A 12244-nucleotide genomic window follows, 5' to 3' on the forward strand; every position below is an offset into this window, starting at 1 on the left:
AAGTTGTTGAAAACATTACAAGTTGCACGAAAATATAACATAGTTCAGTATACATATTACACTAAGCTCAGCATAAACACTAAACCAACATTAATTGAAGAGGAAACTGTTTGGTAATTAATTAATTGCAACATCTAGGTTACATGTCTGGCTACTGTAGTTCATGACATTCAACATTCACATCAAGTCAGCAATGATTCATTGAAAAGGCTTAGAAATTAATTTGTGTATACAGTCTGGATAACAATCTAAAATCAATTAGCATGGTTTCAGCAATGACATAACAACGGATTCCATGACACATTCTCTAGGATACCCACGATAATCCTGCCAACTAGTACTCTACCACATCACGCGGGAGTTTCCCGCTTATCAGACAGGTCTCTAGCGTGTCCGCATTTGGCACCAACGTGCCGCATACTAATTACTGAATTACATAGACTGCATGTATGGTAACGTTTAGTATTGGCTTACTATATAATATATTTAGTATTCTTACAACACACACACACACACACACACACACACACACACACACACACACACACACACACACACACACACACACACACACACACCACACCACACCACACCTGAGGCTTTACACCGTAGTTTAGTAGGATTGACCAACAAGGTCCTGTGTAATGATAGCCGCACATACCACCAGTGCAAGTCACATATTGCACCTAATGTATATGTGGGCTGACACATGCACTCTTGTAGTGTACAGCAACAACTTTGTTGTCGATCCACAACAGGCAATACAGAATGTCATTGATCCACTCTGATGTGTGAGAGTTTTGCAACACAAACTGTGTTTCAAGTCATCACAATTGCATGTCTTTCTGTATTCGATGAAGTCGGGAATTCTCAAGTCAAAGAATATTGGGTGCATTGATAGCCACTCAACCGGTTGGTTATCTCCATCGGATACTGCAAGATGCTTCCACAAAACCAAACTCTCACAAATGTCATAACACGTCTGTAGTATAAAACAATCAATCACCAAGAACTCTTGCATAGTAGGGAAGACCAGCAGATACAATTTTGTCTGTAAAACATGAAGGGTACGTGAGACAGAAAAAGGAAAAATGACAAAGTGAATGCAGACAGACGGACAGCACAAATATGTATTTATTGGTTCTATTGATTGATATCAACATGTGTGAAAGAATGTAATACAAAGAGAATGGCTGGGAAGGAATAAGGTGCATGGCATGTTCTGTTGTTTGATGTGTAGTTGGGGTAGCAAAAAAAGAGATACAATGCAGACAATATGGTTCTGTAGCACATAAAGTTACTAGAGCAAGTAAACCAATTTAATTAATATTGTTGTTTAATTTTAATGTGTTTGTTCGTCTGTTTGTCTGTCTATCTGTCTGTCAACACACATTTCCAAAAATGACAACAACAATACTTTGCAGTCCAATCAAACAGTTACAAACACCCACACGCTTATGGATACACACATACACAAACAAACAAACAAACACGCACAACTAAATGAATAAATTGAGTTTACCTTGAGCTGTTGCCATTTTGAGTGAGAATAAATAATCTCCACATTCCTTCATTTCACTCTGATCAACAGCCATAAACCTACATGTCAACATCTCCACATGCAAATGCTCATATGCACACAGACACAGACACAGACACAGACACAGACACAGACACAGACACAGACACAGACACACACACACACACACACACACACACACACACACACACACACACACACACACACACACACACACACACACGGACACACACGGACAGAAACAAACACACATGAACATGTATACACACTTGGACAAACACAGACAGACAGACAGACAAACAGACAGACAAAAACACATGGACATACACACATGTGGACAAATACACACACATGGACAGACAGACAGACAGACAGACAGACAGACAGACAAACAAACAGACACACATACACATGGACAGACAGACAGACAGACAGACAAAAACACAGATAGACACACATATGGATACACATATGTATGCACACATACACACATGAACACACACACACACACACACACACACACACACACACACACACACACACACACACACACACACACACACACATGTGGACAGACATACCTACATACACATACACACGTGGACAGACAGACAGCCGCGTAATCCAGCGCAAGATGTCATCGTCGTCCTGGAAGATTGCTTGACATACTGTTGTTCGTCTTAGGGTAGTTTAGCCTTAGCTTTTTTGTTTTGTTCTTGTTGTTTGCAGTAGTGTTATATTCGGAACTGTGATTGTTTCTAGTTTTAGTTGTTTAAGTCCTGGTATATGTTTGTTAGCTTGTCGTCGTTGTAATGTTCAATCATTTGAAGAATATAATACCTTCGACAAACAGACAGGCAGACACACACACACACACACACACACACACACACACACACACACACACACACACACACACACACACACAACCCCCAACCTAGCTTCTACGATGAGAGATCGGCGCTTCTTCCAAATGATACGCATAATATCCAGCACTAGCTGCAAACGCTCCTAGAGTACCCACAAATATCCAATGTCTACTCTTTGACAACACACCAACATATCTTCTTCGTGTCTTGTCGGGCAGTTTGTTCCACCATCTCCTCATTAACCGTCCACCTACAAATGCGACTATTCTGTACAAATATGGATTAGCCAGCCACACTGCATGTCATCGAGAAGTCGTGTGAAATGTAGCACAATGAAACTTTCCAAATATGGATGAAATCTGAAAAGTCCCGGATGTAATTCCATATTTCACCGTCCGTCGTCTGACCGTGTTGTACAACACACTCTCTCTCTTCTAGTACTGATGACGTAAAGCGCCGACAGCAAATCAGAGAACGAAATAATGCGGAAATAACGAGTGGGTCACGTGACAGGGGAGCGACTGCCCCAATCTCTAGCTGTAAATTTCACAACAAAGCTAACTAAATAGCCGTCCTCTTTCGAACATCGTAAACGTTAGAGATAAAATTCTAGAAACATTCGGGCAGTCTCAAGGTATTTATCCGGGAGTTTCTCAATTCATTTCAATCGATTATTGAATTACTATAAATAGAGTTAGGTGTACTAACAATGAATATGGACTATGGAGTTGAGAGTTAAGTTGTAAGTGTGTTCTCAACTATGGCAAGATATCACTAAACTATAGTACTGATCCATGGCCACCATATACCTATCTAGCGATCTGTTCCCTGGTTTTTATACCAACCAATAAATTCTGAGATACTCACTCCTTCTGTCTATGACATATAATTACAACCTAGCTAAGGAAAATACGGGTATGGCAGACGGGACTGCACAATCTTAACTAATATTAAAGACAAACAGTCAAATATTGTGGTGTTATAATATAGTCAGTGGTGCTGCATTGGTGTACTCAACAGACTTGCATCATTAGCAGATTGTCTTGCAGAAGACAAAAATGTCATACTGTAGTGTATTGGAATTTGAGATAAAATGTAAATCATTATTGTCTATAAAGTTTAGAATTTGATATCAATAAGCAGACAAAAGCAAACAAACATATAGACATATGACAATCAGCAATAACTGTAAAATACACTTCATGAATCTTGTGACTGTATTGTGTTACTAATATAGGTCAGTACCTTAATTAATCTAACGTTCTAAAGTACTTCAGCATCCGAACTAGTCCAAGCAGATTTTTGACTAAATTTAGAAAAAACAATTGATATCAACATGCCATCACATTGACTGACTTGCTGGCATGTCTTACTGGATGAAATCTGTAAACCTTGATGCTCTTCTGGTCTCAGAGATTGAGCAATTCTCAGTGATTCAGTAAACGTTTCCTCAGCTTCGTCCAAATGTGAGAGACGTATCTGACACAAACCGATGTCATGCAGCACTGAAGCACAGACATAAAATTACTATTGGTCACATCTGATGAATAACAAATAATTGATATCAAAAAAAATTTCAATCCATGTACTTCACTAAATGAATCATGTTTTAATGAAACAGCACAAATCCAATAAGCCTCAACACACACACACACACACACACACACACACACACACACACACACACACACACACACACACACACACACACACACACACACACACACACACACACACACACAATAAATTAACAATATATTTTGGCACAGTTTTCTCACATGTCACAGTCAACAATATCTAGATACTTAATACCTAATCAATGATTCATCCGTATACAAACAAACAAACAACTGTATACCAATAGCTTTTTGTGCTGACTGTGAAACTATTGTAGCAGCTTCAACTTTCATTTGCATGTAGAACAAATCTTTAGCTCTGGCATAATCTCTCCAAGTATATGCTTTCCTTGCTAATAGTTTTAGCGCTACACATACATGAATAAAAGCATCAACAATGGAAATACTAACAAACTAGACATTACAGAGCTTATACCAGTGGCCTTCTTATCTATAGTCTCCTTATCAATTTCCATGCCATACACATGTGCAAGGCTCCTCAACACTGTAATCAGTAAAGTTATTATGTACTGCAAAGCAATACTAGAAAATTAACATCTCACCGTCCCATTTTTCTTGATCAAAATTTGAATAAAATAACAGTATGCTGAGAGATTTAGTAAATGCTTCTAGTGTTTGATAAAGTACTTGTAGCATTTGTTCAAATGTTGTCTGTCTTTTTAATGTCGGTAAATGAAACATTCCAAGAAATTGATAACCTAGAGCACAAAATACAATTGGAATGTAATACACAAAGATATAATAAACATTTAATACGCATATTACTGCATACATAGACCATCTTCACGACAACGTGGTAACTGCTTCTGTTCTCTAATTTCTATAGACTGCTCTATATGCTTTACAGCATCAGTGCTGTTGCCCATCAAACCATATGTTACACCAATCCACATGAGAGCTGAACAGAAAACATACAACCTTTAATATGACGTCATGTTGAGTCAAGAATGTTATCAAACTATTAGCAATTTTCGCATGATAAGGAGTGTCCTCCTGCTGGTACAGCTCTAAAGCTTCCTTAAAACACGTCAAAGCTTCACATAAATCACCTCTCTCCTCATGTATTCTTCCTAAATCTATGATTACTGTATAACATAATAAAAGTTAAAAAAGCTTAACAGATACAGAACTATACTGACCATCACATAGTCTGGAAAGTGAATCAGGCATGTTTGCCTCTTCAACTTTCCTGATCTCTTTCAGTTGTTCAATGCATGTTTCTACGTTTCCTAATTTCCTGTTACATTTAGCAATTTGCCATTTACCTACAATAAACAGAATTAAAAACAAACCGAAAAATAACTTCCGTATAGTACTGTACACAAAACATATTAACAATCAATTCACGTACTCATGAAAATGTCTAAACTTTCTGATGATGAGAAAGACTGAGCAATAGACAAAGCTGATTTTGCCATTTCCAATGCTTCAGTAAGCATGTCTTTTGATGCATTAGGTCTTCTAATCTCACACTCACACTTAAGCCTCATGACTACATAAAGACATGAACAAAAACAAAGTCATAATTTTACTGTCTATCTGCACTTTCATTCCTACATACAATATAACATATCGTTGCAATCATATATACAGAGTGTCATTCAAGTCAACTATCATGGCTTTGAGTCTCCATTAATTAACACTTTCTCTATCATAACTGCATGCTTTTTAAGTTTTAATTTCACACAGATACACACATGTCACGTGATATACAACAAAACCATAATGAAAGGTTCTGCACATCTCAATACAGTTGACACTGACACTCTTTAACTAATATTGCTGTCACTGACAAACACTAGATGCTTCCCATTTTACAAGCAAATAGTGAAAAATTGATTTATGAGAATTACAAATATACAAAATATCTCACCCTCAAGACGCTCACGAAGAAAAGTGTAATAATCAACTTTGTAAATCAATTTCCATGACCTATCCAATAAATCATCTGCTTTTTCATATTCTCCAAAAGATACAAAACATTTCGATAATCTTGTCATCACTATATAACAGAAATCACAGTATGAGGTTAATTTAATAAAACTTTGACTTGCCACAGCATTACATTCAACAATAAGAAAATTTATGATTCAAATTCTTTACCTGTGATTTGAACATATTCCTCCATATCACCTAACATTTTCATCACTTGTTGGCATAATTTCATTGCTTTGTCTTGTTTACCTCTCTTAAAGTAGTTCTCTGCCAATTCACATTCAACTAACAAATAAATAACCTGCCATTGCACCAAACACTACATAGACTAAACAAATTTGTCTTTAATTTAATACTTAAAGCAAATTCAAGTGCAAGTTGTTCTCCAGAAGTTTTCATCAGCAACATCAGCTCTTTCAGACAAAAAATTTCTTCTTCAAATTTCTTTAGCATGTGATAGCATTGATGAATGTTCTTCAATGCTACAACAAACGGTTAATTACAGGGAGAAAATAAACAAGATATAAATTAAAATGTAATAATTACAGAAAATATACAAACTACTAGCAATACAATTGGGTACTTGTAACAATGACAATAATGATCTATAAATCTGACTATCATAATCAATAAACAAAAACACGTCAAAGTCTCTACAAACAATAAAATTCCAGTCTGAACAAAACTACTTACCTCAAGCTGATCAAAACAAAATTATAATTCAATTATTGATTATTTGATTATCATCACTAAATAAATATTTGCTTGTGTTGTCATCTAATCATTGCAAAAACGATATCCAGTTAATGACAAGACAACAGATATGATATCATCAAGACAAACAACTTATAAACTTACTAAAACTGACCTAACTGACCCATTCCCCTACATTCAACTTAATTGACATAAATGAGTCTCAGTCAAATGCTGTTAATTAGGAAAATGCATCAACAAATGTTTTCATACCTTCAAATGTGTCAATAAACTATCCATCATCTCTTTGGGGTAAACTACATATACTATTTATAATCACTGGATTACGTCACGTATTTCACACAACGTACATCATATTCTGTTGTGTGAACTTTCTAACTTTGTTAAAGTAATTGTTTTCAAACAACTATAAAGTACTGAAATTGACATCATCAAACAAATTCATCAAGAAATTCTGAACAAGACAGATGCACTCCTGATCTATAAAAAATACATCATCAAATGTCTTATCTTACCATTTTTATGATGTTGATATATTTCTTTCTTCTCATCTGGCTTTAACTCATCAATCATCTTCTTGCTTTTCAGACTCAAATCTAATGCTTCCTTAAATTTGAACTTTTGACAATATGCGGAACTCAAATGATTACTTGCTAAATAACACAAAGTGATACTAGTAACCAATACACAACACATCTTAATCAACAAGTGAAGATAAAGTTATACCTTCTATGAGCCATTTGCGTTTGACTTCATGTGGAAAACTGTCCAACTGTATCACTTTGTGGTACCATTTTTCACTCAAATACCATGATGTGTCATGAGGAAGAAACTGTGCAAAAGTCCCACATGTATGCCTAACCAAATCCAAGCAAGCTGGTATTTCTACATCAGCTAGCAATACATGCTTAGACAATGAATACGAGTGAGAAGCAAGTTGAAGTTGTACATCACTTGGAAGACAATTGAAGTCCATTCTACTGTGCAGTATATGAAACAGCATATTTTTACAAACATCAGTTAGTTTACATTCCATCTCTGGCTGCTGCTTGACACGTTCCATCACCGTTGACTGTACCAATGGATGAATGTTCAAAGTGTAACCTTCTGCTGTCTCGTGCCATTCAACTAAATTGTGTGAAGACAAAGTTGAGACACACAAACTGTATTCATAATTGGCACATTCACCAAACACAAGAGGACGAACGAGCTTCTCTGGAATGTCTCTTGAAGACAGAAATGATGCATATTCAAGTAGAGACAATGCTTTGGGATTCTCTCTTGCAACCAACTCGATGTCCATCTGCCATGTCAGATGAGCATGACTAGAAGACATCATAAAATTTCTCACATTTTTTACAACATTTTTGTCACGTTCACTTATATCCAACTCATCAATATTCCTGTCACTCAACCGTTTCAAATCAGGAGGCTGAGTTACATCAGCTTCCATTAGCACTTCATGTAGACGACTTGCTCTAAAGTAATGCAACAGTTTGTCAAGATCCAATGCCAAAGCTTCAAGTTCAACTTCATTTGTTTTCAACAGTTTGTAATATTCCTCATAACTTAGATGTGCCTTTCGCATATACGTGCCTGCATGAGCAAGAGCAATTGGTAGCTTTTCTATGGGAGGCTCAACTGACAATTTGGTGGCTGCTGCTGTTTCTTGACTGTTGGACGGTTGACGACCAGACCACATGGCTACAGCTGCCACAGCATCTTCGGCTTCCAAACAACCAAGAGAGATGACATGATTTATTGATTTCTGTAACACAGAACAGTCATCACATCGAGTTGTGATCAATACATGGACACGAGCAGTTGAACGAGGAAGAATTTTAGGCAGAAAAGAGAGATCATCTGCACCATCATACACCAGCAACATCTTAGAAAGCTTGGAAGTGTGGTTAAGCAGCACTGCATTGTTGTCTTGTAATGGATTGCTCTTTAGCTCATCAAATCGACTTTGAGAATGTGAAACCGAAGGAGAACTTAAAGACAAAACCGTGAGCTGCAAATAGACAATGTGCTCACTGTTAACACAAAACTACCCGTAATGTGAGTCAATGTGTTTACATTGTGTATGACCGAGTTTGTTAGCATTGCCCATGATTCTGCATTAAAATACAGCACTCCATCACTATACAGATGTTTACATTGAAATGCATATTTGGCTGCTAAAGATGATTTCCCCACTCCACCCATTCCTTTGATCACCTAAATGCAATACACAATCAGTTGATATCAAATGTTTCATTTACACTGACATGTAAACACACCACACAGCAGAATTTCAATGACATAGATACTTGTGGAGCCTTTCCTCCCCACATTGTGTTGGACAAAATTGTCAACTCTTTCTTGCGACCACAAAATTGCTTTTCTTCCATTAGCTCATTGGGAAACACTATACCTAACACACAAGTAAGAGATCACACAATAATGTTGCAAATATTCCTGTGATTGATATTTACAATTGTTAGTAAAGTTGTCTCAGCTCAACAACAGAAATCAGCAAACAAAATTAAATACAAATCTACAACACCAACCTCACAACATTATAGTCTCTTACTTGCAGTGGCTTCTTCCTTCTTCTGCTCTTCAATCTCTTTTAGTTCAGCTTTTACCTTCTCTAGAGTTGCATTGTCTCCTCCCATCGACTTCCATTTGCATAGCATCATAAATGCTTGTTCCTTCTTTGTATGAGCCTCCAGTTCTATCATTTCAACATCATATCTGCTCATGTTGAGACGATCAGCCAAATCACGCCACTTGTCACCCACAATGTCACGCAAACCAAACAGCTGAGCTTTCAATGACCCAGAACCTACAAACAATAAAGCAAATAAAATACATTTTCACATAACTGGTTGCATGCATATCATTTCAACATCACGTACTGATCAGAGACTTCTTTTCAGTGATGAAATGTCTCAGAAATGCAGCTGGAGTGGCAGCAGCATAAGCTTCATAATACATCAGTTTGCTGCTCTCAGTTCCGTAGTCAGATATTCCCTTCATCACAACAGGTAATCCAGGACTGAAACTGTCTGTCGCTTGTTCCATGAATGAATGAGCTTCTTTATCAATAGCTTTGATGTCATGATCTGCCATTCGTTTTCTCACTTTTGCCATGTCAAGTCTCTCAGTTTCCATGAAAACTGATCCTATTGATGCAAATACAACAGTAAAAGTTTTGTCTTCACATGGAAATTCCACTTGAACATTAGCATATAACTGTCCTGCATTAGTTGACTTGTATTCCCATTGCTTGTCTTGTGGGGCATATACCAATGGCCTGTGCTCCTTCTGCATCTTCCCAAGCACCTCATCAATGCCTAGTTCGGTCAAGCTCGAAACCTTAGATTTCACGGCTGTAAGAAGTTTTCTCTTACTGATGCCTTCATTATCTAACACACACTCTAGCAGAAGCTCCTTCACATATCGTGGACTGGCACGATATACTACAGCAGGAACATATGATGACCACTTGTGACTTTCTCTCATTTCGACAAGCTCATTCAGTGCAGGAGAAAGTTGTTTGCCCAACTCCTTGTAACAGGCACGAGATTGAACTGTTTCATCTTCCTTCTCTAACCCTCCACATTCTGTTGTTGTTCTGTTGCCAACCACAACTGTCCCATATTCTATTCCTCTGTACTTGTCTTCTTCTCCAGTACAAATGCCCGTCATTGCAATCAAACCAACAGTAAAATGTTTTGCCAGATCAGGAACAAGCTTCGAAGACTCAATATGACCCAAACCCACCTGAGCTACCATGGCAACATTCAAAGGCGAATCATTCCATCCACGACATAAACGAAGGTTGTAAGAGAGATCAGTGTGAGCTCCTTCAAACTTGCTGTTTGTTTCGTGTTCAAACACGTGACGTGCAGCCTGCAGCTCTGACTCCCGAGGACAAACAATCAGCACATCAAAATGATCTCGTTTTGCCATCTCAACGTCAATAATGCAATCACCTAGAAACAAATGATCAATAAGCTATAGTTCATGATGACTTAATTCATAATTGATTACTTAAACACCATATGATAACAAATAAAATTAATGACCAGTAAAATGTTGACCTTGCTATGTGATCCAGAAGAGGTACAATGACGCATGTTAGACCATTTAATGCAAAGATGGCTTAGTGTCAAGGAGTGAATGTCTACTGATAAATAAATGCCGCCCTTGTTTAAAGGCATCATGAAGAAATCCGAACTAAATACGTACCCTGTTAGACTCGTACCCAGTCCTCCTCCTTGCTTGCGTTCCACGTGTTTTGGCATGTGCTTTTTGTTGCACTCGCCAATGGAACAAAAAGGACGTGCCAAAACACGTGGAACGTGCGCAAGGAGGAGGACTGGGTACGAGTCTAGTACCCTGTGTGTATTCAAAACATAAGGTATATTGATATGTCACACAGTAGACTATAGGAAAGACTGATTAAGGATGGTAGGCTTTAGATTATATAACATGCTAATAAACATGCTAATAATAAGTCTCTAGGAAAGTCGCTGGTAAGATGTTTATGTTGGTAGATATACATGGTAAAAGCAACCACACCCATATCAGTTTACTACACAAACAAATTAATTAAGTAAGGGCTTCCATTGGGCGTTTCCAGTCTCTTCCAGCAGAGTGTACTACCACTAAGCCTAGTAAGGTGCATTCACACTACAGCCTTGACTCAAGAACACTTGAAGATAATTACAGACGAAAACAGGACACATAGCAAAGTCCCTTGCTAGAGTAGCTAGAGACGAAACAAGTATAACTTTAATCAATAGAGTAACTCTAGCTAACACAAAACATCTGTTACTCTCAAGTAAAAGTAATAATTGAGATACCAGCCGTCGCAAAAATTTGGTGTCCAGACCCAAAACAATCCGACCATACCCACTATACATACACACATTATAGGTATGTTGGCCACTCCTATGGAATGGACCATATGTTTGGGGACTTCGTGTGAAAACAGTTGTGTGCACGGGTACACGGACACTTGGAGTCTCTAGCCAAGAACCCAATAGTACATGGTGTCAGGAGTGACGCAACTATAGAGAATTACTTGCGATGGCTACGTTCCAGGTTGCACCTCCACAGAAGTTCGACTTCTCGTCCCCGGAGCAATGGCCAGGATGGATTTAAAAATTCGAGAGACTCCGAACCGCCTCGGGATGCAAAGTTGTCTGAATCGTACGTTGCAGATGCACTCGCATTTGACTCTTTCGACGGCAATAGCGAAAGCTCGTCAGAGTGAAGCCGTAAAAGGGCAACTAACAAACAGTCGTCAGAAAGGAACTTGTACACCTTTGGAACCTGAAAAGCCAACAGAGATAGAAGCAGCTCAGGTACGTGCGAAGCGATTGCCAACAGGGCAACGAGAAAGCAATTGAGCCGGCGCTCGCGTTTCCAGATCGTCAGGCGAGGACGAAGCAGTATTGCATGGGAATTGAATACTGCAAAGCAAAAGAAGCGATCGATAGAGATCGAGGACCATGCAGAAAAGGAGACTCGACAAACGACAAGGTACCAAAGTG

General features: G+C 38.1%; 1 protein-coding gene and 1 long non-coding RNA gene across 2 annotated transcripts; both read right to left on the reverse strand.

Moving 5' to 3' along the window:
* Positions 1-598: 598 nt before the first annotated feature.
* LOC134186693 (uncharacterized) lies at positions 599-3142 on the reverse strand. Its single transcript, XR_009970987.1, has 3 exons — positions 2478-3142; positions 1523-1599; positions 599-1051 (listed from the first exon to the last, which is right to left on the reverse strand). It is a non-coding gene; the product is annotated as an uncharacterized LOC134186693 (long non-coding RNA).
* Positions 3143-3522: 380 nt separating this feature from the next.
* LOC134188823 (uncharacterized) lies at positions 3523-10674 on the reverse strand. The gene is made up of 18 exons (XM_062657030.1): positions 9599-10674; positions 9271-9525; positions 8978-9111; positions 8775-8915; positions 7422-8709; positions 7211-7348; positions 6338-6463; positions 6150-6266; positions 5920-6048; positions 5398-5538; positions 5186-5311; positions 5006-5131; positions 4819-4944; positions 4589-4744; positions 4462-4530; positions 4268-4393; positions 3783-3914; positions 3523-3715 (listed from the first exon to the last, which is right to left on the reverse strand). Exons 1-18 carry the CDS (start codon positions 10653-10655, stop codon positions 3660-3662), a joined length of 4443 nt encoding a protein of 1480 aa, XP_062513014.1. The 5' UTR covers positions 10656-10674; the 3' UTR covers positions 3523-3659.
* Between the last annotated feature and the right edge of the window lie 1570 nt (positions 10675-12244).

Source organism: Corticium candelabrum, chromosome 1 (assembly GCF_963422355.1).
Source record: "Corticium candelabrum chromosome 1, ooCorCand1.1, whole genome shotgun sequence".
Taxonomy (NCBI): domain Eukaryota; kingdom Metazoa; phylum Porifera; class Homoscleromorpha; order Homosclerophorida; family Plakinidae; genus Corticium; species Corticium candelabrum.

Coding starts and splice junctions, on each gene's coding strand:
- LOC134188823 (XM_062657030.1), bottom strand. CDS start 10,655: ATGGCAAAACGAGATCATTTTGATGTGCTGATTGTTTGTCCTCGGGAG. Junction 8,710..8,774: donor CAAACTCGGTCATACACAAT/GTAAACACATTG, acceptor GTCTATTTGCAG/CTCACGGTTTTGTCTTTAAG. Junction 3,716..3,782: donor AGGTTTACAGATTTCATCCA/GTAAGACATGCC, acceptor TTCTAAATTTAG/TCAAAAATCTGCTTGGACTA.